Source organism: Nipponia nippon, unplaced genomic scaffold (assembly GCF_047370975.1).
Source record: "Nipponia nippon isolate SJK-2023a ecotype South Korea unplaced genomic scaffold, ASM4737097v1 scaffold_16, whole genome shotgun sequence".
In the NCBI taxonomy this organism is placed as follows: Eukaryota; Metazoa; Chordata; class Aves; order Pelecaniformes; family Threskiornithidae; genus Nipponia; species Nipponia nippon.
In genome coordinates, this window is record NW_028262332.1 from 8275236 (window position 1) to 8302943 (window position 27708).

The 27708-nt window shown below is 37.3% G+C and overlaps 1 protein-coding gene across 1 annotated transcript; it reads right to left on the minus strand.

The window, feature by feature from the left end:
• Positions 1 to 1386: 1386 nt before the first annotated feature.
• CCDC180 (coiled-coil domain containing 180) lies at positions 1387 to 27621 on the minus strand. The gene is made up of 37 exons (XM_087752666.1): positions 27327 to 27621; positions 26574 to 26758; positions 25649 to 25731; positions 25006 to 25115; positions 24781 to 24909; positions 24469 to 24579; positions 23329 to 23424; positions 22911 to 23074; positions 22554 to 22673; positions 21783 to 21862; positions 20999 to 21087; positions 20359 to 20481; positions 19548 to 19721; positions 18900 to 19015; positions 17427 to 17553; positions 16966 to 17005; positions 16637 to 16866; positions 15808 to 16025; positions 15152 to 15327; positions 13847 to 14027; positions 13174 to 13320; positions 12723 to 12867; positions 12396 to 12512; positions 11888 to 11986; positions 11417 to 11530; positions 10534 to 10733; positions 9586 to 9656; positions 8667 to 8799; positions 8035 to 8109; positions 7006 to 7072; positions 6530 to 6671; positions 5941 to 6101; positions 4997 to 5134; positions 3995 to 4106; positions 3646 to 3751; positions 2948 to 3086; positions 1387 to 1531 (listed from the first exon to the last, which is right to left on the minus strand). The coding sequence occupies exons 1-37, from the start codon at positions 27393 to 27395 to the stop codon at positions 1400 to 1402; spliced, it is 4719 nt and encodes a 1572-aa protein (XP_087608792.1). The 5' UTR covers positions 27396 to 27621; the 3' UTR covers positions 1387 to 1399.
• Between the last annotated feature and the right edge of the window lie 87 nt (positions 27622 to 27708).

Below are 27708 nucleotides of genomic sequence, written 5' to 3' on the forward strand. Positions count from 1 at the left end.
CAAACATCCTCTCAAAATTTTCCCCCAAAGCACAAATGAAAACATCAGACAGTACCGCTTTGCAGATTGTCTCTGGGGATTCTCATTGCCTGCACCTGACCATCCTCCTGCACGTATCACCATGGCGTACAGAGAGCGACAGCATAGAACTTGGGTGATGGGCAAGGACAGAGGATAACGAACAGATAGAAGAAAGGAGAATAAAAGTTATCCTCAAATTGAATAGTAAAATTAACACAGAATAAGAGAGATGGGTGTTCTGGTTATTTTAGTGCAGTTTCAGCTATTCTAATAGGCATAGTGTACTTCTGTGTGTCTTTACAGAGTAAACATCTGATCCCTCAGGAAAAGTAATACACATATTTTGAAATATTGCACCATTAGAAGCACAGCTGATGCATTCCCCCTTTGCGTCAACTTCTCCGTTACAAATCTGCAAGAACACTGGAGCCAGATGAGTTCAGAACATCTCCTTCTATCTAAAGCCATCTCATTGACATTTACTGTATTTGTCCTCAACTGATTTACAACTCCAGGGTTCACAACGAATGCAAACAAAAATGAAATAGATGTGGTTACAGTTAGTGACAGAATCTCCTAACAAACAGAAAAATGGCTAAAGCATTTTTAATAGTTACACAGGCTCCTCGAATTTGTTCAGAGAGTTTTTTAAAAGCAATATGGTTGAAAATAGCTGTATTATTCCTGAATGAACTTGCTTAACCTCCCAGAACAAAGCAGTACTTTATCTTCCAGCCCCGCCTTGGAAAGCATTCTGGATTGCAGATAAATACCTCACTTGTAGACCATTCCATGGAAAATATTCTTTGCAGATCAACTGTTTCAGATTTCTAAACCTGTATTTCAGATTTCTAAAACTGAAGTAGCCGAGCTGTGCGTGGTGCCGTTCAGAATGTGAAGAAAGAGGATATCCGTGGGAAGGGCTTCATCTGTGCTGAAGAAAAAAGTTTCCTTGCTGGACTCCATTATTAAACAGGCTGCCTTTAACTATTATAACTTCAGACTGCACCACGACACAGACATATTCAATCATGCCTGAGTCTTGAACATGAACTTCAGTACAAATCCACTGCTTGGGCTTCTGGCTTTTCAGATTCTTATGTTACAGCTAGCACCATAACGAGTTAACTTCACTCTGGCTGAGATCCGATTAGGAAGCGCTGCACAGAGTCTACATTTCATTTACAGCACATTCGTCAGGTTTTTTATTTCAAGAGGCAAAAAATAGCTCTTTTCACCGTTGCACTTGCTCAGTGCAACAGAAATAAAAATAAAATAGAAAATTCTGTTAGACTAAATCTATAACACCACTGATATTAGTACAATCTTGCCAGTTTACACCAACAATGATCAGGACATCAGCAAGATTTGACTGATCTCATGTATAGAATTGCTTAATCTTCTGGATGGATCTCTTCCACCAATCTTCCCAACGCTGAATTGTCAGCAGCTGAGCTGTACTTTCTTCCTGGATCTGGGCAAACTGCTGCTCAAGTTTACATTTGTATTTCTGTATAAACAACAACAACAAAGGACAAAATTGGTAGTGATGAAATATAATTTTACTTTGCCTAAATCCAGGTCCTGATCCACTGTGTCAGAAGATTGCATACAGGCCACTTATCTTCTGCCTTTGACAACAGAACTATATGAACAATGAATTATTCACTGCCTTCCTTCTGTGTTCCTTTTAAAGATTTCTGAAACTAAATTATCAGTAGTATTTAAATTTTGCTAAAAATGCAAGATCTTCATTTCACTTCCATTAGCTCCTAAGATTAAAGAGCTGCCTTCTCTAGAGAACAGAGAGGAAAGCGTGTCTCTCAAACATAGAATGCACCTGGCTCTTGCCGGAACTTCCTAAGTCACGAGTATAAACTGAACTATTACAAAGCTGCTAAAAAGGTATTTCGCCTAAACAGAAACTTGTAGACTACCATGAAAACCTCAAGGCACCTTTATTAAAGAGTCCATGCTCCCAAAACATAAAATACTCTATTTTTAATGCAACATACGTTCAGGAAAATATTTCTGTGGCATGCATTTACTATATCACACCCTGCTGACAAAATACGTTCACTTCAAAACTGTACTGTAACCAAGTGCTTAGGTACCATAACTGGATACATAAAACAATCATGCAAATTTATCGTTTTAATGGCATTTGCCATTGTTGACAGTGCGTTTTACATTTCCATATTAAAAATATATATTTTTTAAAAATTAATTCAGTTCACTGGCAGCATGAGAACTTCCAGGACAGATGCATAAACACTGACCATTTATTTCCAAATTATTTAACGTAAGAATATTCTCCTAATTGCTGAACGCTACTGTTTCACAAGCTATTGCCAGTGCAAGTCAGAGTCTCAGAGCTGTCTGGAATGTGTTCATTCTTCTAGCAGACTTAGCGAAGAAAGAGTGATCATTTTTATGGTGGAAACAATGATCTGTGATGGTTCAGGATGTAAGATAGATATGAAGTATCTTACAGCCCTTCACCTTTTATGGAAAAATCGGCCTTTGTGATCTAAGGCTAGACCTGTAGGCTTTAGAAAGAAAGGTGAGTGAAAGCAAGCTGTATTGAAATGGCTTTGTGGCAGCAGCTACTTTTTGAATTGTGATGCTGCTGAAATGCATGGAGTGTCCTGTTTCTGACACCATCCATGCTTCTCTGCTGAAACAGTTCCCCATTGTAATGTATCCGAATGAGAGGGCTCCCTGAGAAACCAACTCTGTCTGCTTTTGACAGCATCGCAAAGAAACGGACACGAGAGAGGATTTCTATGCACAGTGACTATGTCTTTAAGATCTGAAAACACTGTGCATATTAAAACCTTATCCATATCTGTAATTTTCTTCTTAAAAAAAAAACCAAATCCACAACAGTAGCAGCCCCACTCACAGTCCTTTCCCACAGACCAACCTTATATACAGCATCTCTTGCTTCTACTGCTGCTACGTGGCCCAGCGTAGTCTTAGCTGTTGTAACTGATGCAGTTGCTCTGCAAAGAACAGAGTCTGACTTGTCTGTAAGAGTAGTCACGGGTATGCCTGGCCAAGTCCTTTAAAAAAACAAAACAAAACAAACAAACAAACAAAGAAGCCACATGAGAGACAAAGTTAGAAAAGAGAGCAGATTATACTAATTCATGTTACTTGTACTTAAAGTGCAAAAGATTAAATGCTTTTTTTAATCTCCACAAAGGGATTACCCTAAAAACTACCTTATTTAGTACAACCACCTTTTCTTTTAAAACCTCAGGATCTCTGCGCAGTAAATAGAATTCTTATCTTCTGAGTGAAAATACACAGTACATTCATAGATTTGAAAGTGCTGAATTGACAAATAGTGGCTAGCAAAGTGGCATAGCAGTAAAATTGAAATTGTATTGCTTTACAATACAATACGCAATTCACTTTTATTTATTTGGATCCATTGCTATTCTTTCTTTAAAATCATCGCCCACCCAAACTGCCCCATAACTAGTTAAATGACATTACTAATGATGAGCATAGTATTAAGCAGTTTCAACAAGTGCAGCAAAAAACTATGAGGACAGCGTCCAATACTAGTTTAAAGAGAAATTACATAGAACAGTGTTCAGTATCTTCAAATATTACCTGCTCCCACGTTCAATTAACTGTTTAACTTCACAGATATCCAGAGGAAGTCCAGCTTGTTTACGGCGGATTAAAGGGGATGTCCCCTCTCTTGGTGTTCCTGTTTCTGGGAGAGAGTAGAACATAGGCTCAGCACCAACAAAACAATGGCAGCAGTACCATTGCTTTGAAGTAACTATATGCTGCTAGATGCTCTTCACTTTCAAGAAATAGCTGTGCATGCTTGATCATGCAAATCTGTCCGTTTAAAGTACTATAGCATATAGAAGTCTCCTCTTCCTAGGCAAAGTCTCCTGCAATCTTTGAGAAGGAAGCAGAGGCCTGAACAAGCACTCTCTTCTTTACTTACTTGCTACTTGTACATCATCAACAGTGATACTTTCATCTAATTCCAGAAGCAGCTTTTCAGTGAAGGCAGCTAGTGCAGAAACAAAGTTCTGAGCACACTCAGCAGCACAGTCCTGTTGGGACATTGGAGACAGGCGAGAGGAATTCCTTTGATAATCTGATCTCCTCTCCTCTTAGTTTAGCTCCAAAAGAACTACACAAATATCCAACCTTGACATTTTGCAACAGCTGCAGATAACAGACATAAGGCTTGAAGTTGCACATAGCAGGGTCTAAAAGTGCCTCTCTGCAGTATTCTCAACACTACCTGATTACCTAAGGTAAAGTACAAAAAGCTATAGAGTTCTGTGAATAGTTCCCCAGTACTTGAATATTTGGGTTAAGCATCTAAACCTGATAAAACCAGCTACCTGTAAATGCACCTTCTGCCTAAATATATATATAGTCTGCAGACAATATAGAATTTTGAGTAAGTGGCCTGAGAGAAGCAAAGAGCTTTAATGCTGGGGAACTGACTTTCAATAACCCTAGAGGATGGAGCGGGAAAAGCGTTTTGATTCCCGAAGCTCTCCTGTAAAATTCTGCTTATTCTAGTTCTCAATTTTGTGTCGAAAAATGTATTTGCACTAGTGAAATGCACACAGAAGAAGCCCTTCCAGGCATTTGTTGTCTGCAAGTAACCAACCAGAGGATGTCACTGTTGCTCCCAATTTAGACTTAGAGCCAATAATTCTGCCGTTAAGGTAGAAGTCATCTCTTCTTTAGTATGTTCTTTGAATGATACAAAAGATCAGTTCGTTCCACAATAAATCTATGCACGTGTACATATGCGTTTATGTATATATTGATCTAATGCTGATAATACATAAAAGATATATGAACAGGATTGCCTAAAACTGAAAACATTTTCCAGTTCACTTTTGATGGGGAGGGAAAATGTATCCAAGATGTACTCTCCTTTCCAAAAGCAACATCTAAGTTCATATTAAGGCTTTACAATTACCTGCAGCATCTGTGTGTTGAGATGGATACCATCAGCTTGGTCTTTTTGCCTTTTTATTTCCTCTTGGCACAAAGCGTCCAGCTGAAGGAAGTTGTCTGGGTGTCCCAGAGAGGGATGTAACTGATTCTTGTGCGCAGCCTGTGAGTAAATACATAAGAAAGAAATGCCTTCAGCAAAGCATGTGCAATTGAGTCACAATAAGGAAGAAGTAAAACCACACATTTCTGTATGAAAGTATTCAGAAAGACAAAGAAAGTGTAGTGTATTCCTTGGCTGTCTAGAGATAAGCCTTGCAGTGCAGTATATACCAAATTGCCTATCTGCTGGAGAACAGGGCCTCTGATCTCACCTTGGCTTCTGTTCTCAACAAATAATAATCTCTCCTACCAAGTGGTAACAAGGTATTTTTTATATCTTTGTATTTCTTCCTGGATTTAACTTAATACTCAGAGAAACAAAATCTCAAGATACTACTCTGTAACATTTTCTGCATGATTTCCATTATGATTCTGTTATCAGTTCTGGTAGTAACAGACAAAATACACCTCTTTTTTGAAAGATAGTAAATAATGATATTTCATTATCCATATATCATAGTACCTACCAATGAGTGCACCCATACAGTATGAGCTGTATAGCCATACCACAATGTCACAGCCCTTAAAGAGTTTACAATCTAAGTGTAAGATGACAGGCAGAGCTGTACAAGATTACAAGAGGCAGCCCAATGCTGGAAGCAGTGAGAGAAGGGACTGAGTTACTAGAAACACAAAGCTTCCAGTAGAGCTACGCAGACTAACTGCAAACACAGGAACTAAATCTGTGGCTAGCTCAGCAGTGAGTGATTAAGCAAACAGTGAGATTAATAAAAAGAAAACGTTGTAATTCTGATGTGTTTAGCACTGCTTACGCTGGAAGCATTCCAATATGTCCATGATACATACCTTCACACTTTCCCAGTCTTCCAGCTGCTTATTGAAGACCTGCCGAATCTGGCCAGTGGAATAGCTGAGCTTCCGCTCGTGTTCTTTTAAAAGACTATCAAATGCCAACTGGGAGACATAAGGGAGCTCCTTCTCAAACAACTTCAATTGATCCTGAAATTCTTTTTGGAAAAGACAGGGTGTTTATGTGACACAGAAGTATTCATTGCAAGGAAAAAAAAACCAAAACACTCAGCGGAGTTGAATGTACACGGCAAGGGCCAAACCACCTGGAATTCTCTCTCATAGAGATTCTGACCCTGCCATTCCTTTTTCTAGGTCCAATGCTTTGAGAAACATACACTTGCTAAAAGATGTGACCTTGTTCAGGTCTTTCAACTTAGTCGAGTGCCCTTCTACCACGCTTTTTGTAGCTGATAATATATAAAAGATAATATTGGCCCAATTTCCAGTAAAATCAACTGGAGTTTTTCCACTGAGTGTGATGGATTAAGAAAGCTACATAATTCTCGATCACTGTAATTTTCAGTTTACATAACTGAAAAATTACGTACACAAGAAATTAAAAGTCTTAACTGAATAAATTTACCTGTAAGACAGGAATTGTAGTAAACATCTGTCTGACTTTGGTATGACAACAGATTCTGTTTGAGCACTTCTGCACAACGTTCAAATGTCTCTGGCAGATCTTCAGGCATTGTGATTTGAGGTTTCTCTTTTTGGTAGAACTCCTTCAGGAGGTGAAGATAAAACAGAAAAGCTGTTGATAACACATAAGTTGCATCTAGGCATATAACAGTAGCAGGGATATACAAGGCTATCAACCGCTCTCTTATTTGAGACCCGTTTTCTTCCTCCGATTCTGAAATGCTCAGTTAATGTTTATAAAGAAACCTGTGATTAAAGATACACTGTATCAAATGCTACTTAAAAATGAGATGCGCTGGCGAAGAAAGGAAAATTTTTGGATGGCCATCCAAACGTGGAAAAGAACCAAATTATTTAGCTGACACAGGAGTAGACCTATGAAACCAAAACTGACTGAAGAACACTGGGTTTTCTTACCTCAGCAAGGCAGAGCAAGCTGTTATTGCCTGTCCAGAGAATATTCATAATAATCCCCTTAAAAGTACTGAAAACAAACAAAATAAAAAAGTAAAAAAAAAAAAAAGAAGACAATCACACTGTAAAATGATCACATTGGCAATATTTACTGTTTTTCAACTATTTTGTTCAGGTTTATTTTAATACATTTTTCAGAGTACACAGAAACGAATATTCAGAATGCCTAAGAACCTTCACCCCCGCTAGTACAGATTCTCTTCAGAAGAAGCAAGGACTCTGAGCTATTGTAAATACTTACTGGAGAACACCTCCACATCACTGGAACAAAACCAGCAATCTTAGCTAACTTCCCGTGCTGAAAACTTACCCTAAGAGCTTCCCATGCATTTTTGAGAAACCAAAAATATTGGAAGGTGGGTCTAGGTGTTTACTGGAAGTATTTTGAAACACAATGTGCAACAAAATTTCCAAGCACTTAAACATCTTAGGCGTTAATTTTAATAGTTTTGCATGGCACATATGAAATATCTCAATTCTATATAGTAAAACTGCACATATCAAGAAAAAAAATGATAATTTTCTTAGAGAAGGAGAATGAAACCATTTAAAAATCACCTCCTAAAAATCACAGTTTGTTCCTTGTTTATTCATATAAATGTAATATTGAGCACAAGAATGTAGTGTATAAAATTTATTGATATTCTTAGAGGTGAAAATAACTGAAAGACAGGCTATTTTACATCTTCCAAGCCCATTTTTTGTAAATGTACAAAATGGGCTCCAATGAGGCCACCCATTTCAGACATTAAACAGAATAAAATGGATGACTTTTATATTCACTATTATTATGCTGCAAAAAGGAGCTGTTCTGTAAACACGTTGGCCCATAAATATCAAGGTTAAATACCTCAAAATTCAATGGTGAACTCTATAGTTCATGATTATAAATAAATAAATAAATAGATAAATATAGATAGGTGGGGTTTTTTTGCAGATTAACTTCTATTTCTGCAAATACATATGACTTACTCAGATTCTGGAGGCTTCTCTCCAAATATCTGGAATCTCTTGTCAGTGAGAACTGGTCTGGTGTATTTCTGTGTCCTAGGGATGCAAAACATTAATTTGAAACTATCCACAAGTATTTTCCTTCTCTGGCTGATTATTTGACCTAGTCAGTCACATGATGGACATGAAACCGAATAAAAATTGGGAAAAATGTAACTCTAAAACTAGTATTACATGAAAATATTTTGTTGATGGAAAAAAATTCTTAGGATTCTCTCCTCAACGGCTCTTCAAAACTTTTCTGTTGTTCTCACTATTACAGTAGCTCATTTCATCTATCTATGGACTAAGCTGAAGACATACTGTTTAGACACCAGACCTGAAAATCAAGCCATATTCATTTAAGGGTGTGGTTAGTCTATATTTCAACAGCTTCAAAATACAAAACAACAGCAGATGAAGGAGAACAAGAAGAACGTTTTTCCAGCCAAAATCTGAAAAAAAAAAATGCAGAGCTGATCATGAGGACATAAACAGGGAAGAGGTCCCAAATGATAAGCATTAAGAATTTTTCAAAGAACAGGCAGTGGACAAAGTTTAGGTAAATTTCTGCATAGGAATATAAGTGGAATTCCTCCTTTCAGGGGTCTTACCTTCCTGGTGGCTTCTTTTTCTTAACAGATGACTTCTTGGGGATCTGAGCGGCAGAGCTGTAAGCAGCAGAGTTCTGAGGACCTTCATCAGATACTTTTAAGTGAAAATTCTTCTTTGATGTGGGAAGACTTGCTTTATATTTAGCAAGGAAAGATTAAGAACATCATTGTATAAATGCTAACTGAAGTCTTTTTTTATACAGTTATATAGCTTGTGTTCTCATTTCTATAATGATTCCTTACAACATTAAGGGGACAACTATAGGAACAACCATTTCTGGCAGACAGAACTGAAGTAATGCAGCAGTGGCAACAACAATAAAAGGTTGTGCACTGGGGCATGAGTAATGGGAATGTCATAGAAAATGTGGTAGATGGGAGGAGATTTAAAGCAACATAAAGGCAGCGAGTAAGAAGCAGAATCAATGGGCTATATTCATAGTCTTGGCTGTGATGGGGACTTAGGAATGTGGAAGGGAGAGAGGATATTTTTGGCAGTGGCTGGAGGAGTCGAGCTCTGGAGAAGAGAGATGAGGAACACTAGGTAGGGAGCAGTTGGGGTTACCTCTGCACTCACCTTTGAGTGAATGATAATACACTGTGAGAAGGATCCCTGATCCCCTACCTGTTTTCATGACTTCTCTTCTAATTCCTTTCTCCACCCCTTTTCCCTTTTGCTATCACAAATATGGGTACTCTTTACAAAATTATTATCTCATTCTGCAGCATTCATTGGTTAAGAGCGAAAAATCATCTTATTATTGCAAAGTAAAGATATCCAAGAAAAAAAATTGGGATGCACAACTCTCTCAGAGCTACCATGTAAGCCACTGGCCTGGAACATGCTAGACCTGCTCCGTGATATGCTAGGAGCTACAATTTAGATGAATGTGATGTATTAAAAGAAATGCTGGCATACCTGGTATTAATGAACGCAAGTGATCACGTCTCTCCTGATTTCGGCCTGAAGATTTTCTGGATGGCTGAATTCTGAAACAAAAAAAAAAAAAAAAAAAAGAGCTAAGCGGCTATTGAATACCCTGCTATTTTGTATTATATACTATATTACATGTTACATAGAGAACTATGTAAGTTCTCTATCCCTACCATGTGCTAAGTGCAGTTAAATTTCTGGGATAATATTTAACAGATAGGATTACTTTTACAACTGACAGTGTCAATATAAGTACTTTCATGGGACTAACCAATTTTTTAACTCGAATTTTGGAATTTCTGCTCCCTACCTAGTGTTCCCATTTCCTCATCTCTCTTCTCCAGAGCTCAACTCCTCCAGCCACTGCCAAAAATATCCTCTCTCCCTTCCACATTCCTAAGTCCCCATCACAGCCAAGCAAAACTGCATTAAAACATTTATTTGCAAATCACACACATACTGTTCATTTCACACTTTGTATGTTCATTCAACTATGTAGCATGTAATCACTTTTTAACTAAAATAAGGCTCTAGAAGACAAAAATTTAACACCTAAAATTTATCATAGTGCTATAAACTAGATGTCACTTATTATTCACATTGGGGTATTTTTTGGCTATTAGAATTCTTGTTCTTAGAAAAAAAAAAAAACAGTCTCAGCTAGACTGATTTTTAAAGCTAGACAATCAGAAAGTATGCAGTAGTATTACTTAGGAACAATATATTCAATAGTTCTGTATATACAAAGGTAAACTAGAAAATATGAATTCAGGAAAACCTTTATATGCTTCCGGAATATAAATTTTTAAAATACTGTGGTGAAGCCCCTTGTAGCGTTATCATAAGCCTCATGAAGAGAAGAGGTATATATAGCAAATAAAATATAAATAAAGATAATGACAGATAAATACCTGTAGGCAAACAAGTACTTACTCAAGTAAATTTTTGATAACGCTTATTGATAAATCATCAACTGCAGACTTTCCCATTCTGCTTGGATTTAACAAAGGAAATTTGACAGGATCCAGCCCCATCACCATCACTCTGTTCTCATCTCTGAGACACTCTGTTCGAACGGCAACAGCAATCGGACCTTGTAAGGTAACATCCGTTGCAAGAGGGGTAAAGTCCTCCTGAAATGGGAAGAAAAATGAAACCCTGTTGACTGTAGCAGGCAATTAGTGAAAGCATTACATGTAGTTACTGATTACTAAAGCAAATCTTCCAAGCATACACTATTTTGCTTCACAGGCTGAAAGTCAGTTCTTTATGATTCTAGTAGTAATGTTGTTACAGCTATACAATGCTGAGACACTTGAAAGTAGTTAAGAGTACATTCTCATAATTATCATAAGCAGTATTTAAGTATATACCCTTAAAACAATGATCCACTGCAGATTACAAAATAAAGACAGACTTTCCAGGCAAGGAAGGGAAAAAAACCCACACACTTGATAAGAAAAAAAAATCTATTCAGGACACATTTGATTTTTCTTTTTTAAATTATTTAAAGAAACCCCTGAAATATGTATCTATGAATAATGCTACACCTTGAAAATGAATTCTTGCAAAGAACTGAGCAACTCATTGTGATGCTGTGCACCTTTAACATTTAGGAAACTCAGTGATGACTGATTTACTCAGCCTCTTAAAAAAGCTGACCTAATGTTACAATGTCCTGGACAGCTTGGCATAATGCAGCATCTTTCTTCATTTGAAAATTCAAAGCATGGATTCTGAAAAACCTTTAAAACATATAAACATAAAAATTCACTCAATATTAAATACAATATAGAGAAATTAAACGCTATCTTACATTGTCATGTGTCCTCGTTGCTTTTACTAGCAAGCAGCCAAGATACTGGCTCCTATTTTTCAGTTCTTTCAACACTACTTTGGCAAAGTCATACAGCTCTTCGGAAGTCAAAGCCTGAAAGATATGATAATACAGATGGTATTTACTAAACTAGCTACTTCAGACTTCTCAGATACGCTGACTGTTGCACACAACATCATTTGACTCTGTTCTGTCGCCATTTTATTTACACATATGTGAAAGCAATAAGATTGTATAGAGGCTATGGGTTTTGTTTGGCAAACAGGAAAACAGGTGCAGGACCTTCCTGAGCAAAAATTCTGTGGTAAAGTACTCTTTCTGCTCACCCCCGAATGTGTATAAACGTACGTCTACCTCAAAATATTAGTTTATACATTATACAAACACGCACAGTGAGTCAAATTAACACCAAGTCAAATTAAATACCATTTCGTGCTGATTAGAACTTACTTCTTTATCTGCAGTAGGATGAGCACAAGCATCTATCTTCTGATGGAGCTTCTCCAGATAAGAGTTTAATGTCGCTGCCTGCAAATTGGAATTTGCTACCTAAAGCAGAAACAGATATTGGCGAAGTGAAATCCCATTCAAGGGATTTTCAGAGGCTCCACTTCAAAACCACTAGACTCACAGGTAAAAACAATCACTGGTACTCAGAGGAGAAGCAGAAAACAGTAATTCACAAAAGCAACACTTCACGTCCTTTACTGCACCACACAAAAATGCTGGTCTATTCAGATGGACATACTCAATGTGCTGCAAGACCATAGTGTTCCAGCATAGCTGCAGCAGTAGTAAAAACATAGTTTAAGCTGATAATGACAGAAAACAGGTTTTGAATGAATATAAAAAGTCTTAATGTTTGTCCACTCTGAATTCAGCCAAAAATCTCTTCAATGGAATAAAAGAGAAATTATTATAGCTCATTTAAACAAAGTTCTGATGTTTCTGTTTGTACCTCTGATTTGATTTGCACTCGTAGATTTGTCAAAAATCGTTGGATCTTCTCCATAAAGACTCGATTCATCAAGAGATAACGGAACTTTGTTTCAGACTGATCGATAAGTTCAGTAGCCTTTAAGAATGCCAGAAACAAGAGACAGAACTAATTAATTATTACTTTTTAAAACTTTAATAATAGAACTCACCATTTCTACTTATTTTTTCCATCCTGTAATTGCCACACAGAGCAGTCTTACAATCCTAATCTGGGAGCACGCTGATTATAAATCACATCAAATATGCCAATATAATACATAACTTGAAAGAATGAAACCCTGCACACCTGCTCCAAGCAGCTCGATTCCAGTTTCTCCATATCTGTCTTGATTAAGCGTTCAAAAGAGTCAATATGTTTACTTTCTTCCTGAAGACGCTTGCTGAAAGACTTTACCTCCTCAGGAGAAAAGTTACCTCCCTCCAAAAATAATCTGAAAGCAACCAGCAAAGTAAAAGCAATTGGCTAGGAGTCTTCCTTTCTCAAAGACTATTTTAGCTAAGCAGCCCTAAAACATAGATATCAACACAAATGTGATGAAAACAGTACAATAATTGTGGCTTAACAAAATAAATTTGTTTTTTTTTTTAAATAGCAAACTAGGTGAATAACAAAATAAACTTTAATTTTACTGTTCTGCCTATGCAGCAAATGCTGATGCCCTAGAAATAGGTAACTATAAACAGGCATTACCTAGAAATAGGTAACTATAAACAACACTCCAATGAAATCTCTATACCTGCAAGCTTTGAGAAAATCCACATTTGAATCCCTTAATTTTCCTAAAGCTTCCTCCAGATAGTTCCGGTAACTCCTCATGGAAACCTGGATCACTTCCAGATGATTATGTAGCTCTGAGTGCAGACTGTTGCTGAAAGAAACTAACCTAACAGCAAATAATAAAAGACAGGGAAAGCATGTAGAAAGAGGAGCACACGTTACGATTCAGAGACTGCTGGCTGTAAAAACATGAACAAAATCTGAGAACTCAAGAGTGGTTTAGTATTCTGAAAGCAACTCACTGAACTGTGATCGTTTTGATGAACACTGGGAAGATATCAGCAAGCAGCTGATGCTATTGAAGAGTATCCTTCAGAACCAGTTAGTCAATTGCTATTACTGTGCAGGTTCAGTAAACTGAACAGATGAAACATCTTTTCTACTTTAAGACTGCCAGTGCTTTGAAAATATATGAAAATTGTCATCCATTCAGTACTGATTTTCATTTCTTCAGGGACAGATAAAGGAAACAAAAATTCTGTACATTTTTTTAAAGTTTCATGAAGCAGTCTTCATTGAAGAGTAATGACACACAAAATAGATTCAGAATGCAAACCAGGAACATCTCAGACAGCAATCAGGAGTATTTAACTATGGAAATTCACAGCCAGCAACACCTGTGGCACACTTACTTCTCAGTCATAGGAGCACTGCAGAAGACAGACTCCATGTCATGGATTCGCGAATGTAAGTTTTTGCTGATGTTATTTTGCTGATCACAAAATTTGATAAATTCAGCTCTCTCCTTTTTCAGACCTTCCACCACCCCGGCACAGTGGCACTCTAGACACTCTTTGTGAAGCAACAGTTCCACTGATAAGAAAAGAAATTTTACAATATCGTCATTATTCCCTGTTTACTGCGGACTATCACAACCACCAGCCAACCTATTATCAGAAGCAGTGGTAAAATAAACCGAGCCAGATCTCAGTGGCTAAAATGTACAAATAAAATACATCTGATTCTGTTTCTTTGACTTTTCTCCTGTGTTTGACATATATCCCAGGCAGCTCCTAATCCATTCAAATCACAAATGTCTTTTGTTTGCTCTAAGCCCTCGTTTTCCTTTATTTTTGGTCACTGCTGACATCTCCATTATCTCTCTATTCTCAGTCTTGTAACAAAAGTAAAGGTAAAGGATTTTTTTTTAATGGAAAATACACTTCTCCCTATGTTTGTGGGGGGGAAAAACAAAAATCATTTTTGGTCTCCCATCTGGAATGATAGTTGGATAAATCAAGAACCAGCCAATGAGCCTCAAGAAAACTGCCAGAGCAGGCACCTGTCCTCTTTGCAGGAAAAAGTGGAATTGAAAAATTATTTGCCTGTTCTCCCAAAAGAGAATTTTTTATTATTTTTATTATATGTTAAAGACAAACAAACCTGTCTTAAATAATGTTTTTCCACCAGAAAAACCTGACACTTGTCATACAAAAAAAAAAAAAAAAAAGAGTTCTAATTAGTGGTCAATCTGTAGCTCTTCAGTGATATTCCATATTGCTAAATCCTTCCTGTCCTGTATTCCAAAGCCAAGCCCTGGCATTTTGTCTCTCCCAACACTTGCTAATCCTTTTTCTGCAACACTTTTAAAATTATTTTTGTACATTGCAAACTCTTGTTAATTGCAAGGAGAATGAGGACTCAAAATATTGACAATAGAAACTGAATGTTCTACACCTTTTACAATCAAGTGGTTGATCAATGCACTGCTGGGTATTTTCCAAACATAAAATAGCACAAACCAGTACGAGCTATAGAAAAGAAACATCTTTTTTAAAATATATGAGTAACATATTTTACTAGGAATTAGTAGACACTCAACTGCTTCCTATTGTCCTCTACTACTGAGTCAACTGATGCTGAAACAGATTTTGGTCCACTTATGATCATCTCTAAATGAAGACATGTAATGCTGAGAGTAAAAAAAAGGTTGGTACCAGCTCTAACATTGTAGATATTTGTCTGTATATTCTCCTGCCTCTGTTGATGCAAGTGAAGACGCAGCTGAAGTTCTGAATTCAGCTCCTCTTTCTTGGCAGCTACAAAGACACGGGAGTTGGACAAGGACTCTGCAAACCATTTCTCCAAGTGTTCAAAAAAGCAGAGGCGAATCCTATGATTGAAAAAGAAATATTGCAGTGAGGAACAGTAAGTAATAAATAAGAATTTATTAAATATATTAATTCTAAGAATTTAACTTCTGACTACAGGAAGATATGGTTTCATTACCATTTGCACAGTACTGGTAGAGTTTTTGAGCTGGCTGCATACTACTGAGTACCAGGCATTTTACCTTCATGGCTCTGCAGGGAATTTGGGCAAATTACTTGCCTTTCTGGAACATGTTTTCTCACTAAATAATTTTCTGTAAAATATGAATGTTCTGTAAGAGGTAAACACTTGTGTGGTACTTTGAGAGTCATGGATGAAAAGCAATATAAAAAATTTCTCTTATTTTTATCAATTTAAAAAGAAGAATAACATCAAAATAATTAGATAATTTTTGCATCTTTAGTCTAATGTTTCTTCCGAACAGCTGAAATTTGTCTATTACCTAAAGGGAAAGAAAGAACATAAACTGTTTTCTACTAACCGTTTCTTTAGCTCTACAAACACGGTTTCTTTGATAAGTACATATTTCAGGTACATAGGAAGTGATTCTTTTTTTTCATATTTTGTAAAATAAGTCTCTGGGATGTCAGTCTTTCCTTCCTCTTCAATTCGAAGAACTGTGTAAGAGTTTCCACTAGAAGTGGAAAAGGTCTCAATGACAATTTCAGAGCTTTCTGTCTTGCTGCTGTTGAACATAGCCTAGGAAACAACTGGAAATCATCATCTGTTACCTTTAAAGGTATAAGCATAGAATCAACAGTGCGCAAGCTAATGTAAGAATCCTAAGGATATTAAGAATAACGCTCTTGTTCTCAATGTGAACAACACTCATACAGAGAATATGCTTGCAAGTCTCAATAGGCAGAGTCATCAATGTTTTAAAAGGTTTTTGTTATGGTAATAAATTCACGTAACTAAAGACCTGAAAAACTCATACTTAGACGCGAATACAGTTTAAATCATTCACTATGGGTTAAGAATACTATGATGAAAGAAAGAAAGATATTTAAAAAAAAAAAAATCTATGCAAAAGGTTTTTACAAGGGTAAGAGCAGTGCATAAGGAATAGTTGTAAACTCTTTTATACGCTCCATTTCCCCATAAAAAAGGATCTAAAGCCCTAATAGTCCAGAAATAAATGAAAACAATAAAGACTCCTGTGTGCTTTGTGTACAAACTAAACCTAATCTACTTTAAGGAATTTAGACTTACCTCAGCAAAAAGAAGACTTCATATTCATCATTGTTTTGTGCAAGACTTCCTTTGCCTTCAAATTTATCCTCTTGTTCACTTACCTGTGTAAAGCTTACCCCCTGTTCTGCATGCTGAGTTTCTTCACTTTCACAAGGAATACTCTTCCCATCTTCTTTTTCCTCTGTTTCTTCAGTTTCCTGTTCAAAGGTCTCCTCATTCTCAGCTGTGTTCGTTTCTTCATTTTCTCGTTGAGAACTGTCCGTCTCTTCCTCTCCTTCATTTCCTTGCACAACGCTCTCAGCTTCCTGCTCCACCAGATGTTCAGCTTCTGAAGCCTTCACTAGTTCTTTGCAGTTAAAGTAGAGTTTTACTGGTCACAATCCAAAGAAACACAGATTGAAAAACAAGCCAGCAAAAATACCTGTTTGTACCGTTGAGGTATTACCTTGATCTCGAAATGTGAAGTCTGTCTTTCCTTGCAAGTTCTAAAAGCAAAACAACAACAACAAAAAACCCCACACAGTTTAAAAATAAGGATTTGCTTGCTTATAAGAAATCCATATTCCTTCTCCAAATATATCTATTTCAATAAGATATGATAGTCTTGAACGGATCACTTATCTTCTAAAGAAGCTATAACACTCAAATTGATTAATATAATTTTGTTACCTTGCAGTTTTCTGTGAATTTGCTGAAATGCAGTTTGTAACAAGGACAGAGTTAAAAGTGTGGGACAGAGTGTGTTTCCCCCACCTCTATTTCTGCCAAAAGCACTTCAGTCCTATGGCCAAAACAATGCTTTAGTTTATATAATCTAAATTTTAAAGGTAACGTAAATTTTCCCAAAAGTGAAAAATTAAGACAGCAGTAAGATTTTAAACTAGAAGTAGTTTGTTTTCTTTATACCTGTTTGAAGATTTCCTTTACATTAAAATATTGGCTGATGGATGTACTGTAAGAAATCAATTCCTGCAAAATAGCTTCTGGGTAAGCCATGACTTTATCCATTAGAATTTTGTTGCACGTCTCATACCTGTCAAATTTAAGGTCACTGTTTAAGAGACTTAAGTATGTGTAGAAATAAAATGAAACATGACTACAAAGTCTTTAAATCCGAATCTAACTTTTTGACCAATGTCATAAAACCTTTAGGCTAAACGTTGTACTACATCTGTTTGGCCTGAATACAATCACATCCTGGCTTGTTAGTAGAGATTAGTTCATTACAAATATATAAATGCACAAAAGTTAAGAAATATTCACAATAAAGTATTCCAGATCTTTCATTTTGGATGGGAAATCATTCAAGACCTGTGCTTACATAAGGAATATTAGAAGTGAGAGGTCAAACTACTGTCTTTCATGTTAGTTCTGTATCATGCTCAGCTGTGACTGAAGCTTTTCTGGTTTATTTTCGTTTTACTTCGAAATGAAAACTAATGGTTCAAGCTGAGTCTGGGTTCAAGAAAAATCAATGTTCACACCTGTTTTCATTTACATTTACATTTGTTTTGTCTCCCATATGAAGATAATTATGGGGAAGTTATGTATGTGTTCAAATGTTCAGATAGATTACATTCCATCTCTGCAACCTCTCACTGTATTTTCACTCACCTAAAAAGGTACATTACCTTTGGGTTATTTTAAATTGTCCTAATGAATATGAAAAGTACTGAACCAACAGCTCTAAACACAATTACAGTGTGAGGTGTGTGCATGTGTGTGTATCTGCCCCTCAGGTCCACACTGCTCTTCTAATCTGCCTCCGATCTAACAGACAGAAAAGACTTCTGGGTGTGAAAATATAGCTGCTTCCTCTCTGGCTACTTAATCCTCAAACCTTCTGCTAAGATCTTCAGCAAGGAGAGTGGTATATGCCAATTTTGATGTGATTTTTAAAGATGCAAATGCCTGATCATGAGAAATGTAACAGGAAGATTACCAAAATATATACTTTGGCTATCTGAAAATTATTAGTAACTTCTAGTCCTTGCAACTTTGAAAGAGATCAAATCTGTGAGCGCAGCTGATGGCACAGACCTGCTTTCCGACCCCTGCAATTCAAGAATCTGAACTACGACTTTCACCTTCTGAATGAATAATTATCCCATTGGCATGGGTGACATAGTATACTACATAATGGTATTGATCCAGTATATTTTTTAAATGATATCAGTTTTCCTTAGTCCTGCTTCTAAAATGTGGGTATTATTTGCCTTAACCTTGTTCAATATGGAAATTATTTTATGTTACATTCTTACATGAAGTAGCAAGCGGTGTTTTTCTACACCTTCACGCTACAGCATAAACAAGACCTAAGTAGTACAACCAACATTCAAATATGCTTTACTTTTTAAGTTTGCACTACAAAATTCATACCTAGCTTTAATGTCATCTAAAGAAGAAAGGGCGTTCTCCAAATATTTCTTCATATTTTCTTCAGAGCTTGCTGTTCTCATTTTATCCAAAATTACATCCAGATTAGCTTCCATCATCTACGGCCACATAAAAAGAACCCAGTAAACGTGATTTAGTAATTACTAAAATGCTTCACAACTATTTAGGATTCAAATAATTTAATTATGTACATATATTTACACCAAGAAGGGGAGCTACTTTACCAAAACTCATCTACTATGAAGATCTTTCATAGATAATGAACATCTCTGATGCTGCCGCCCCAAGTTGCATGTTACACCCATAATATGAGGACCTGACATACAAACAAGACTCTGTACCTGCACAAGATCTTATGCATAATAGAAACTTGCAGCCGCTTAATACATAAAATATGATCTTTATCACTGTTGCCATATAAAGAATAAGACAGGACTGTCCATTAAGTGTGAAACAAACAGCTAGCAAAAATTGTAGCTGACAGAATGAAACTACGCTGTAGAAATTCCAGTATAAATGTCAAAGATTATGTTTTAAATTTTATACCAGGTATTTTGAATTCCAGAGGGTTCTCTGCATTAAGAAGTCCTTTCTTTACATCATACTGCATCCTCGGTTTTATGTTTATACCTGTATTAAGTTATCCTGTTTCCATCTGCATTCATCTAATTTCTTCTGAAGTTCACCTTCCTGCTGGGACAGTTTGAGTTGATGGACATCCCAGAGACCCATGGCCCCCTGGAAATAGCTGTACAGGTCTCTACAATTCCGCTCATTCTGTTTAGCCAGCTCCTCAAAGTCTCTCTAAAGAAATACATTTAAGTGAACCAGTTACTATTAAACTGTTTGCTGGAAGGTGAAATGAATGAGTAAAAGGGGACACATAACATGATAAAAGGCTGCCTGGAAGTACACTATCAGTAGTCAGCATGGTCTCTTCTGCTTGGAGAGGAAAAAATAGTCCAAGTAAACTGGATAAGAATGTGGATTTTTGTTCTAGAAGCTGAGAGTATCAAAACTTCTGTTTATTCTTCTGGTGCTGTAGAGCACAGAATCACCAGGTGCTGCATATGCCCTGAAGTACCTGGCCATCTATCATTTTAGGAACAACTGCCCAGTCATTTTCATGTACGGACTCATAAAAGATAGGATTGAAAGAAATTTGGGAGATCATTTAAACCTATTCCTCTGCCTCCAGGCAGGATGGGCCATACCTAATTCATCCCTGACAAGCTATTATAAATATAAACCAAACAATTCTGAACTCTTCTCCTTGAATCACAGCAAACTTTTTTTATTTGTGGGGCAGGTGTTCAGTCACACTGTGGACCTCTTGCTAACGTGACATCGATAGCCTAAGATGCACGTGGCGTTTCAGGCAGCAGCGCAGGAAGAACAGACTGCTCCCAGAGAGTAATAACAATAAATGTAATAAACATACATCCATATGCTCCAGTTCTTCTTCAAACTGACTTTTTAGTTTCTCAGTCAACGGAAGTAAGTCAGAATTCACAATTTCTTCAGCCTCTTTTTTTGTACAAACATTCCGATTCAACAGGTTGTTCTAAATGAAAAGAATGCTAAGTTATTGACATGCATATAATGTAACAAATATTGTGTGGCTTTTAGAGAGCATGGCTAAACTTAGTGTTTCTTCTTTTCTTGTGAATGGATAGAGATTCAACCCCCTAGATCTCACATTCTGTTAGGAAACAGTACAACTCTATTGGGACACAAATGGAGAAACTGAGGCAGAGGTGTGGAATTTCTTTCCCAAGATAAGACAGATTAAGCACAAAGGCTGAGGGTTCTGACCCTGCAGCCTCCACCTAAATGTGGGACGGTTCTCCTTTCATTACTGGCATTTGTTACTGCTTTTACTCATTTCAAGTGCAAATACCACAGGCTACTGTGAAACAAAATGGACAGTAAGTTTTCTAACAGAGTAAGATAGAGGTTAAAAATTAATTTCACTTGTTATCTCGATGTTTGGTGGATCCTCAAACATGTATTGCTGTAACAAGACACTGTACACTGTTACCAACAATCCTTCCAAGAATTCGCAAAGCTATGACACTCACCTTGCATAACTGCAATTCTGCCAAACATTTTTGCTGGAGCATCTCATACTGGATGCGTATTTTCATCATACACTGCACATTGTGGGCATCTGAAGGACATGGAGGAACAGACCATTGTAAAGATTTCCATATTTCACAGTGCAGCGTGAAATGGAAACATGACAGAGGACCTGGGCTGAGTCTCAGCACAGGTAATATATCCCAGTAGTGTGTTCACACTTGTACGACACTATCAACCAATAAAATAAGATGTTTTAATACAAATCTTTTTATCATTATGCTTGAAAGTAGTGAGCTATTTACAATTGCTAGCAACTTCGTGCTATTATACAGGCTACAAACATTAACACAGGATGGGCTCTGGAGAAAGAGAAGGTAGACACACAGAGGGAAGGCACACTACAGGACTCAGTGAAAGGAACCATCTCAAATACTTCCCCTCTCATTCTCCAAGAGGTAAAAGGGAGTATTTTTGTATGATTGAGAACTGATCTGCATTAAAATTAACCTTCTGTTTTCCCCAGATTAATTCTAACCAGGTCGGTTCCTGCTAGATCTCACCATGCAAAGACGCTTGTGCTGGCAAAAGGGAGGTGATGCAATAGACAGCTTATTGTGGTCATATTGCTAGCTCAAAGCAACTTAGAAGGTACATGGAAATACATGGAACAAAGAATACAGCAAACATATACTTTCAAAGCAACTGTCTGACTCATTACTGCCTGGAAAAAAGAAAGAAAGAATTGCTTGAATTCCAGACTGTTTTTATGATTTCCCAACTTACCTATACTTTTGTTTAAATTCACCAAAGATCTGTACCATTCATTTATCTCAGCTTTTGTGCGTGTTGGAGGCAACAAATCACTATTGAAATAGGAAACAAGAGTCAGATATCTTCAAATACAATCCAGTCAGTTCTTAAAGGATAAAATTATGAATCAGAGTAACCATACTCTTCTGCTTTATTTTATTTACAGCTGTATCAGCAATGAAAATAAAACAAGATGACTGCTGTTTTTCAAGGCCACTGTTTACTGACAAGGAACTAACTGTAACATGTCTTCTTGCTACATACACTGTAAAAGAAAAACTGTAAATATTGTAACGCATTGCACCCAAACCATCTTCTTCTTGTCAGGATGGACGTTCAAACATAGCAGTGTTGGATTTCTATCAAGACTCCTTTCTTAATTTCTTATACAAATTAAACTCCCACACAGAAATAATGCCTTGACAAGATCACCGATTTTTACTTATCTACCCATCCTTGTCTGCCCCTTTCTACTATGTTTCAAACGTTAGTAAGATTTACTTTTGTGTTTCTGCATTTCTAGCCTGCGATCACTCCCTATTTAGTGCAACTGGTGCATTAAGAAAACAGGAATGCATTTTTTCCATTAAAAAGAGCTTTACAAAAGAAGTTTAGGGTCTGCCTTACTGCTGCATTGTACGATTGCACACTGAAAGGGAGCAAAGTGAATTTTGTAGTCAAGTCCCTCATTAACTCTAGAAATAATTCTATTTTCCTTTGTTCCTGTTCACTCTTTTGTCATACCCAAGGTGCTGCAAAGACTCCAGTCTCCTTTCACTAAGTAAAATCTGATCCGTTATCATATTTTCCATTTCTGTTTTTACAGTTGGGGGATTCTGTATTTCTTCATTTGCCATAAATTCTCTGTAGGATGGAAGAATACATTTAAGTAAATATCTGTTTGGGAAAAATTCATGTTTGAAATACAAATACAAAATATGTTTTATACATACCAGGTAAAAAAAAAGAATGCTAAATTCTTTTAGCTTTTTAGTTTTATAATGGAAAAATGATAAAATATTACTGTTTGTAGAAAACACAATTGAACACTAGTCACTTTGTGTTATTCATACTCCAAAATATAACTGTAAAATTTCTGACCTGAAACTGTGAACTACATAGTTCTTTTGGATGAGCTTCCAGTCCTTGACTCTATCTTGCCATGTCAATCGATGTGCCAATTCTGTCTTCATCTCTGATTTCATTAGATTAAAGAACAGCTTGGCAATTGCCCTCTGATTAGCCAACAGTGCTCTGTTAATCATCTGCGTATTAAAAAATAAAAGCAGGAATAAAAGCAGCATATAACATGCAAAAAAAAAAAAAAGCCCGTTCTATGTAAAATGAGGGAAAAAGAATAAAAATGATAAAGGATAGCCTGCAAAATAGAAAACTCTCCTATATCACAGTGATTGATAGGTAGAAATAATGAATTTCAATTGGAAAAAAAGACATTCTGGGAATATTCAGATTGCTACCTTCTCGCAGGTAAACCAGACTCTCAGTATGAAAGATTTACCATGGCCTCATCATTCATGAACCTGTAAACATCAGCTGACAAGAAGAAGGAAATTTCCTCCAGTATCACAGTATACTTCCTCAGTACATCTGTTATCTGTGCAATAAAAGAATTAAGAACAAAACAAAAAAAAAATCCATATAACTCAAATGTCAGTTTCCCAAGTTAAGCAATGATAGGAACAAGACAATTTTTTCTGTTAGAATAAATTCAATTGGCTGATAGACAGATTGAGAAGTGAATCTTAAAATACCTATCTTAAATATCTTAAATACTGATTTTTTTAATCATTCATAAAAACAGTAATGAAAACATTCCCTTTTGTTACTACTCAACTGAGTTCTCTTTAATATCCGTGATAATTGAGTGCTCTGCAGACAGGCTGCAATCTGAATTTAAAAATCAAACCAACGTCCTTTCATGTACCTGTAGTGAATCCACCACTGGTTGTTTTAAGCAGACAGGAAATTTAAGCAAATGTGGTCATCTCTGGTATTTTTCATAACTAAACAAACAGAAAAGTTACTGGTGATACTGTTGGACCTATTCATCACGTCCACATCACAAAGAGAGGGCAAACTGATGCAGGTATAACAGATAGCTTTTGTCTGCCCATGCAGACGAAGCAGCACGGACTTCCTTATGGACTGTCCGTTTATTTATCCAAACATTTACTGTGATATCCAATGACTTTTACAGGTCAGGCTGAAGCCCGCATAACTGTAGAATGTCTGCTACTGATACCCAGCCTACCCATACTAAAATGAGCTAAGGCACATCTGTGCACGTTCTCAGCTGCAGCACAGGTATGTCCCAACAAAACAACATGAGACCTGTTGACAGTTTGACCTAAATAACCTGCAGAAGAATAAAAGCAGCTCACATATTCCTTGCAGCTTTACTACAGGTAATTGTGGAACAAACACCTTGTAACTGGAAAAGAAGTATCTTCTCCTGATTACATGGGTATAAAATGAGAGAATCATCCATCGGTGAAAAGACAGTAATCACCTACACAACAGAACCCCTGGCAGACCTTTTCGACTCCTGTGGAAACAAGCTACTCTTTGCTCTACATCCAGCATTATGAGCAAATAATAATCTTATGCTTAATTAACAGCTATTAAAACTACAGCTCACTTTATCAGCTCGACTCCATTCGACCTTTCTTAAGGATTCATCCGTTTCCCTAATCCATTTCCTTCTGGTCAAAGATTCCTGATGGATGATGTTCCACTGTTCTTCCAAACCCTGCAAGAAGGATTTACTCACAATCTCACTGAAAAGGAAATGTCAAAAAAAACCCCGACCAACCAACCAACCAACAAAAAAAAAAACCCCAAAACACAAACAAGCATTTATACCTTAAAACTACAGCAAGACATGAGAAGCTATGTTACACAGGCCAGGTACCAATAACTAAAGATGAGAAAACAGCATGAGCTGCCTTACTTCAATCGAGAAACCTTCCAGAGTAATGTCAAACTCAATCTTTCTAAACAGAAGTTCAATTTTTCTATCAGATTCCATCAGTTTTGTCAGAAGGACTTTTCCAGGCTCCAAAACAAAGGGTTCCATCTCCTAAAAAGGTAAGGAAGTCAGTCTGATCTTTTGAATATTAAGACCTGACCTTAGTATAGCACTCCAGACTATCTGGATTACAAAATCCAGTCTTACCCTGCCAATGCAGCCAAGCTCGTGATACATTGAGGTGACTGCTGCATCATGACGGCCTCGCCGGCGTTCTGACAGGCGTTCCAAGATATTACTCCTCGTTTCCTCAGGAACTGCCAAGAAAGAAATGAGGATGACATAGCTTGGAACTGTTGCTGCTGAATCCATAACGTGTCGGTGAATCACTAAATCCACACTGCGACCTCTGTAGTTTGTACAGCTATGACAGTGCACGACAGCTTTCCACAGGAAGGGAAATCTATGCAAATGTACGTTAAAAATAGTAAAACATATTTTAAAATTTCCTTTGATTTTATTAATTTGTGATTTTCAGAAGGGTAAAAGCATGGAAGCTATGAACTAAGTTCAGGTATGATGGAAAAAAACTGCAGCTTCCAAGAATGAGATCTGCTTACATCATAACTGGAATTTACCACCTAAACACAAACTGTGATTGACTGACAATTTTACAACCATTTTTTCTATAAGCAGACTCTTCATCTCAAAATGACTTATAAGTCATCAAAAATGTGTCAGGTCGTTTCTGAGCTTGATTTTATACTTTGTTCAGCTAAAACCATTATATGTATGGTGGCTTGTAAAAACGTAAATTGAAATACCTGACATTAAGGGAAATAAATTTTACCAACAAAATCAGGTAGGGATCCGACTTCCTCAGCTGCATTTACATCTACGCTTTTCCAAGCCTTTTGAAACGTTGTAGCTTCTCTGAAACAGAAAGAGAATAAAGCTTTGATTTCTACTAAATACGTAAGAGTAGGGATCTGCAATCGGTATAATAGTCAATTTAATTGGCAAAATGTAACATTTAAGTGAACATAAGCATCATTCTAACTTCAAAGAATGTGGTTCAAAGAATTAAAGTTGCTTCTTCTGAGATGAATTGGACTGAGTAATTATCTATCCTGGGTTGATCACAACCTCAAATCTGCTGTGATGGCATAAAAAGCAGTAATGCTAGATTTAATACAGCTAAACTACAAAGACATCCACACTATCTCTAAAAGGTATAAAAATCTATGAATTGTTAAGTAAGAACTAGCTAGAAATGTGGAAATAGCCTTTATCTGCCCACTGCTCTTCCCCCCAACTGGGGCACTGTTTCTCCTTGGGGGAAGTGAGAATAAGGGTGTCATTATTCAGCAAAGAGTTAGGGTGAACAGGATGGACGCGCTAATTTCTTTTCTTGGTCATTACATAATCATTACTGCATCATCACGTAAACCATTAACACAGTTTAAATATCGTTCAAAAATATATATCAGACTGGGCTTATATCTAGATTGCTTTGAACAAAAAAGACACACAATTTCTTTTTAAAAGAAAAGCCATGCAATACGTCTGTCATTGCAAATATTAGCCTGTCAGTCGGCACTTTAACAGGCAGCAGCTCATTATACTCAATTTACACCTGGCAAGGAGACAGTCTATGGCAAGCCGTTAGTGCTGTGACCAAGACTGCAGGAGCGTCTAGCTCCCAGTGCAAACCTTACAACTTCATACCTATAGTCATGAACGTATAATTGGGGTTTTATGCTTCTGTTCTCTACCTGTATGACGGTGGCTTTTCTGTGGAGTCATTGCAGGGCGTTCTTTCAACACGCTTCTGCTGGTAACACGGTAGTAGCCTGGCATCAGTAGAAATTTCTGAGTCCCTAACCAAAGCGAGCCTTTCATTCTTTACAGAAAACCTAGTCTTGTTCCTTACTTTATCCAAAGAGCGTACTAAGTGAGCCTTCAAAGAACCAAAATCAAAATGGTTAGAATTCTTTCCAACCTACTGAACAGAGAAAAAACAACAAAATAATAGATAAAAAGAGCAGGGCAAAGGTGGCAGAAGAGATGGGTAAAATAATTAACACTACTTGGCCCATGCATAGCAATTTTCATCCAAGACTATTTGCAAAATAGGAAAAAAACGATATCCCTTTCCTCAGAGAGGAAAACTGAAGCAAATGAGATTGTGTGCCCAGCTTATGGTTATGAGGAAAGTCAACAGCAGCGTGAGAAACGCCTGCACCTGGCTTACCATGCCTCTTAATGTACCTTTTACCGCTGCGTTATAATGATTCTACCTTCAGCTAACGTATCCTGATACACGGTGAAGACAAGGGAACACCCGTAGGTGCTTTAGAAAGTATATGCCGAAGATTACACAGTTGTTTTCTACTAAAACAAACAAAAACCAGAAGGGTTGAAACTGACCTCTGGCCTGAGGTCACCACTTTAACAGCCAGCGAACAACTGGCCCACCTAACTAACTCATTGGGCTTTTACCCCTTTACTTTTTTTTTTTTTTTTACCTGATCTTTAAAGATCTGTCTGCAGACTTCCCCGCTGGGCAGGAGGCGCACAGCCCCCGCCGGCTGCATGCGGCCCCGCACAGCCGACCTCCCGGCCCGCTTCCAGGCGAACTGCGATTTATGAGCCGGGGCCCGAGGGGAGATAAAACAGTTCCGTTTTAAAAGGTTCTCCTCAGGGTGAAACTACACCGCCTACCGCACGGTTTCCGCTACCTGCTAACGCTGCTGGAGGCGAAGCAGTCGGCGGAGTTAAAAATCCCACTGTGGTGATTTACCAGAGGCGGCAGAGCCCCGCCGCGCGCCCGTCGCCATAGCAACGGAAAGGGGGCGTGGCGAACAGCCCTCCCCGTTGCCATGGCGGCGCGGGAAGGCGGGGTCTGGG